This window comes from Notolepis coatsorum (genome assembly GCF_963971535.1).
Source record: "Notolepis coatsorum genome assembly, chromosome: 19".
Classification (NCBI taxonomy): domain Eukaryota; kingdom Metazoa; phylum Chordata; class Actinopteri; order Aulopiformes; family Paralepididae; genus Notolepis; species Notolepis coatsorum.
This window is the reverse complement of record NC_140183.1, coordinates 26,501,425-26,507,448: the sequence shown is the minus strand read 5'-3', so window position 1 is coordinate 26,507,448 and position 6,024 is coordinate 26,501,425. Positions and strand designations below refer to the sequence as shown.

At 45.8% G+C, this 6,024-nt stretch overlaps 1 protein-coding gene across 1 annotated transcript in view; it reads left to right on the top strand.

Annotated features, from left to right (window-relative positions):
- Positions 1 to 6,024, top strand: part of bmper (BMP binding endothelial regulator) — a gene marked incomplete at both ends in the record, with an annotated part of 43,695 nt that overhangs the window by 33,508 nt on the left and 4,163 nt on the right. Inside the window, 3 exon segments of the mRNA XM_084336586.1 lie at positions 841 to 886; positions 1,691 to 1,857; positions 4,770 to 4,971. Coding sequence (XP_084192712.1) covers positions 841 to 886; positions 1,691 to 1,857; positions 4,770 to 4,971 — 415 coding nt within the window.

Below are 6,024 nucleotides of genomic sequence, written 5' to 3'. Positions count from 1 at the left end.
CGAGGCTAGGAAAACAATATCCATATTGAATAGTTTCACTTGAATCAAAAATCGATTCTTAAAATCCCAAGATTGATCTTTCACCCATGCCTTTTTTCAGTGGGATGTGTGAAGATGTACTAATTTAAATAACTTTAAATATTTTTAGGGTGCCTCCCATCCTGCAGAGGAACTACTATGGAAACTCAGTTCACCAAATTACACCTTTTCACGACAATGGCAGGTGCTCTACCCCCTGAAACCAGCACCATCAAGCCCTAATTGAATTGATCGAATCTGGACCTGGTGAAATTAAATTGAATAGAATCTGCGTAATCTGCGCCGATACCCAGCCCTACATGGAAGTGTTGTGTGTAGCAGCACAGTGATATGTAAAGGTGGAGCGGTAGGTTCTGGATACTGAAAGAATATAGGCCTTTTCAAAACATGGATAAAATACACATTCTAAATGGGAGCGGGTTTGTCCCTGTCAGCTGATGACATTAGCAGACACTGCAACGGAAATTAACTTGAGCCGAAGCTGTTCACTTAACAATGCTATTCCATTGAAAAGGTTTATACAGTATGTATATAATAATAATAATAGCAATAGAAAGAACGCTTTAAAATCAATGTATTCACATAAACCACCTCGAACAACATAGCATTCTCTCTCTCTCTCTCTCTCTCTCTCTCTCTCTCTCTCTCTCTCTCTCTCTCTCTCTCTCTCTCTCTCTCTCTCTCTCTCTCTCTCTCTCTCTCTCTCTCTCTCTCTCTCTCTCTCTCTCTCTCTTCTCTCTCTCTCTCTCTCTCTCTCTATATGGTATCTAACAGTGTGTGTGTGTGTCTCATCTCTCCTAGAACAAGATCCTGAACAGGACCGGCTGCTGCCCAGTTTGCACTGAAAGTGAGTAAGTTATTCACTGCTCTCTGCATCCTCTGTTGATACTGTACATACGAATGGCCAACTAGGGATATTATATCACATAGGTTACGATATTGAAAGGTTCTTCCCCTCTTGGCGATTTCTAATGAATTTGGCAACGTTTTTCTTATTCTGTCTCTTCTCTGGGCCCCCGGCTCATTGAGACACTCAACCCTCTGTCTGTAGTGTGGTAGTGAATGGTTAACCTTCTGTAGTGTGGTAGTGAAAGGGTTAACCCTTTGTCATGTGGCAGTGAAAGGGTCAACTTTCTGTATTGTCGCGGTGAAAGGGTTAACCGTTTGGTAGCGTGGCAGTGAAAGGGTTATGGTATGCCGTGCACAGGCATTTTGGGGGGCAGGGGCTCCAGCTAAAATGAATGGGCACTCACCCCACGGCACACGCTCTTCCCACCCCGACGTTGCCACACCGCAGACAGGCTCCCTGGATAGGTCGTTATTCGTCCGTGGCCAAGAACTGAACGGGAGCAGGGCTTTTTAAAGAGGGGAGCAGGTGTGTCTCACCATAGGGGCTGGAGCCCAAGACCAAACAGCCCCAACGCTGTCTCCTTCATAATGGGGCGTCTATTGTAATGTAGTGTGATAGTGCTTCCAGTTCCTTCCTCTCTGCCATGGATCCAAATTTGTCCCGTCTCATCTTTCTCCCTTCTGCTTCTCTCGCTCTCTCTCTCTCTCTCTCTCTCTCTCTCTCTCTCTCTCTCTCTCTCTCTCTCTCTCTCTCTCTCTCTCTCTCTCTCTCTCTCTCCCTCCCTCTCTCCCGCTCGTCCAGAACCAGGTGTGTGCACAGTCTTTGGCGATCCTCACTACAACACGTTTGATGGGCGGACCTTCAACTTCCAGGGTACCTGTCAGTACGTTCTGACCCGCGACTGCAGTGGCGTCTCTGGTGGCCTGGGGGGGAACAGCAACCTCAACAACCCAGACTCCAGCTTCACGGTAGGCTGGGGGACTGTAGGTTTACAACAACAGAGTACAAGTCTTTCACCTACAAAACAAACCCGTCACTATGTCGGAAGAGACAATGTTTTGCAATGTAAACAAACCATCTACGTTTTGTTTGAATTTAGCTCTAAAAACGTATTTTAACGTGAACACACTGATTCACAATCTACTGTGAGTGAGTTTCACTGCAGCAGTGCAGAGACTTTCCATTCTGAAGTTCCACAGAGAGGCTCCTCCTTCTAACCAACCAGACAAGCTCAAGGGGAGCCTGGTATTCAGAGGTTAACCTACAACGTACGTGATCCTCATTGTCAGACTGTTTTGAATAAGGATCATATAGATTCAACCACTAAAAGTGCTGGTTCCGACAAAATCCTTTTCTCTGGTTGCTTAGAAGGGAGATGCTCGCAGTGAAACCTCAGAATGGAAAATCTCTGCACTGCTGCCTGCTACACTGGTCAATGAAACTGACTCACGGTAGACTGTGAGTCAGTGTGTCCACCAGGGCTGCCAACCTTTGAGAAAACTTTGGAGTGAGACTTTAAGAAATGACGATTTCTTTTTGATGGCGAGAGAGACTGACTGGCTCTTTTCTTGGGTGGCTTATGTTTTAAAAAGGACGGGTCGGGTTACAGGTTACAAACCCGGTTTAGGGTAAGGGGTGTAGGTGCAGGACATTGTTATCAAGTGGGCACCTCCCTTCACTGGTGTTTCGTCAAGTCAGGCCCACGACACCTCGGGTTGGCTCAGCGGTTAGTTCCAGTGTCCCAGAACCACCCACCTCCATGCTAGCTCCCCCTTTTCCATGCAATCCACATGCCGAACCTCCCTATGCTATCCTATGTCAAAAATAAAACTATTCCTGATACCGATATCACACAGTATATAGAACAGTAACTACAAAGAGGAAAAGGAATACTTTTACGCTTTGTTTACTGGCCCCCAGCTGACATTATTACTCCTCAACCAAATCCGCTTTTCGCACACTCCGCCCACGAATCCCAAACTCTCCCAATAATGATAAAGTCGATCGTGCTATAAATCCTCTGCATCCTTCTTCCACCGGACAAACCCTGGCTTTCCATCCTCGCTGTTCAGTTTCTGCTGCCAAGTCTGCATATGTAAGCTTTTTTCCTTTCACAAGCCTCCTCCACTGAATTCTCCCAAGGCACTAACCGCTGACTAACAGACCATAATACTAGGTCAGGCCTCAAGTTAGTGCTAACTATCCCTCGTGGAATAACAAGTTTCCTTCCCAAATCGACCTGCATCGCCACCCACCGTGTGATTTGATACAAATTGGGAGTCGTGTCAATTCATCCAAAAAGCCCTTGCGCCAGTGTCTGGGTTTTTGAGATATTGGAAGTGGAAACTGTTAGCATTTGTTAGCAACGCTAGTGGAAGTCAGTGTGGCCCTAAACCACGTCTCTCTGAGCCTTATGTCTCAAACTCCATTATTCGCTTATCTTTTTTTTGTGATAAAAAATCACCCAGGACCTTTACACAAGTTATTGTACAGTATATACATTATTTACAGTATTCAATGGTTATACACGCTCCTTCAGCTTCACAGCAGCAGCCAACCAGACAGCAATACTAGACTCCCTGACCCCAATCACACGTGCCGTGGATATCTCCAGGTAGATCACGTCAAGATGAGTGAGGATCCACACACTTAGACAGAGCTTGCCCGGGTGTATCCATCGTGTGGCAATCAACTTCTTGGCAGCTGTGAGGCCAGCAGGAATTAGTATTTTCACATGTGTAGTAGTCTGCAATTGAGACATGTCATTCAGAAGCAACACAGAGGGAGATACAGGTATGGTCAAGGAGAAAATATCTGAAAGTTGAGAGGTAAATTTGTTTCCAAAAAAGTGCAACTGGAGGACATTCCCAATACATCTGATGCATAAATGTTCCGGTAGCACCGAGTGGACATAAGGTACATCGAGAATCTGGCTTGAGACCCATCAGATTCAATCGTCTGGGGGTTAGATAAGTCCTGTGAACATAATTTAGGTGAATCTGTTGGTGGTCTGGATTGCGAGAGGATAGACGGATATTTTCCCAGACCAAATCCCAATCACAGTCTATATCCAGTCCCGGCAAATCTTTTCTCCAAATCGTGTCTAAGGGGAGGTCCTTATAAGAGGACATAAGTAAGTGGCGGTAGGGCGGCTACGTGGCGTAGTGGGCAAGGCGCTCGCCACAAATGCTGGAGACGCTGGGCTCGCCTGTTCGAGCCCAGCGCTCCACATTGCTTTCAGTTTAGCTGGTCGTTCATACTAATACACATTGGCCGTATTAGGGGGTGGGAAACTGATGGGTGGGGATCGGGCGTTGTGGACAGCGACTCCTACAGGTCGGTTGGTGCGCCTGCGCAGTAGAATCAGGAAGTGTCGGGGGCAGCGTGAGCCTCCCACGCGTTACTCCTCGCCACTGAGAGATCGAGCTGCGCAGGTGAAAAGATGCGACTGCTGTTACTTCAAGTAACGGAGGGGACTTGTGCTATGTATGACTTAGTCCACATTGCAGCCGGCTTGTGGGAGGCAAGAAACAGCGTTCGTGACAGGGGAGGGTTGAATTGGATGATATGAAATTGGGATGGGAGAAAATATAAAAAAAATTGGAGAAAAAGTGGAGAAAAAAAAAAGTAAGTGGCGGTAGAAAGCAGAGACAAATCCCCTCGATGTACCCTTGTCATAAAATTATTTGTGAAATTGGTGATGCTCTAACAATGGTTTGTCCCACGGCACCCATAAGCCTTTAGCACTGCCCTAATTTGTAGATAAAAGAAGAAATTATTCGAAATTATTCTAAATTATATCTTGTATTTTCATCACTCCTTTTGTTCTCTCTCTCTTTCTCTCTCTCTCTCTCTCTCTTTCTCTCTCTCTCTCACCCAGGTGCTGGTGAAGAATGACGCCAGGCGGACCCGCTCCTTCTCCTGGACCCAGTCGGTGGAGTTGAGGCTGGGCGGCCTGAGCCTGAGCCTGCACCAGCACCTCACCGTGCGGAGGAACGGCACCCGCATCGCCCTGCCGTACCACGGGCCTGGCGTCCACATCGACCTGGACGGATACCTGCTCAAACTCACCACCATCGCAGGTCAGGACGACGATACAAGAGGGGAATATGGAGGTGTAGTGGTTACGCCATTGCTGTTTCCGGCTGGTCCACCTCGCAAAAATCGCTACAATCTATAGCTCAACATGAAAATATTTCGCAATTAATCGTAAAATAATTACGGCAAATTTTTTTTCAACCAAAAATGCTTAAACAATAATGTTAGTGATTGAAGGGAACTCATTTTGTGCAAAAATTGAAAGCTTTCCAATGGTCATGAGGCAGAATTGTTACAATAGCCGATAATCCATTTTCCCAATGATAAATCCCTATACGGGTGGATCTCGCGGGCGGGCCAAAGTGACGTCAGACTACACCTTCCTATAGACAGGGGGTGGGGGCCGGGGGGGTGGGCGTAGATTGATTGTGCCGGGTGAACGGTCACCTGCCTGTATCCACATAGCTAGTTAACCCTCCGAGGCTTTATTTATTTTAGTTTAGCATCGATATAGTGGGGTTTAGTTGGTTAATATAATAATAATAATAATAATAATAATGCTGGAGGTGTGTGTGTATATATGATATAGTGGGGTTTAGTTGGTTTGATGGAGGTGTGTGTGTATATATGATATAGTGGGGTTTAGTTGGTTTGATGGAGGTGTGTGTGTATATATGATATAGTGGGGTTTAGTTGGTTTGATGGAGGTGTGTGTGTATATATGATATAGTGGGGTTTAGTTGGTTTGATGGAGGTGTGTGTGTATATATGATATAGTGGGGTTTAGTTGGTTTGATGGAGGTGTGTGTGTGTATATGATATAGTGGGGTTTAGTTGGTTTGATGGAGGTGTCTGTGTGTATATGATATAGTGGGGTTTAGTTGGTTTGATGGAGGTGTCTGTGTGTATATGATATAGTGGGGTTTAGTTGGTTTGATGGAGGTGTGTGTGTGTATATGATATAGTGGGGTTTAGTTGGTTTGATGGAGGTGTGTGTGTATATATGATATAGTGGGGTTTAGTTGGTTTGATGGAGGTGTGTGTGTATATGATATAGTGGGGTTTAGTTGGTTTGATGGAGGTGTGTGTGTATATAT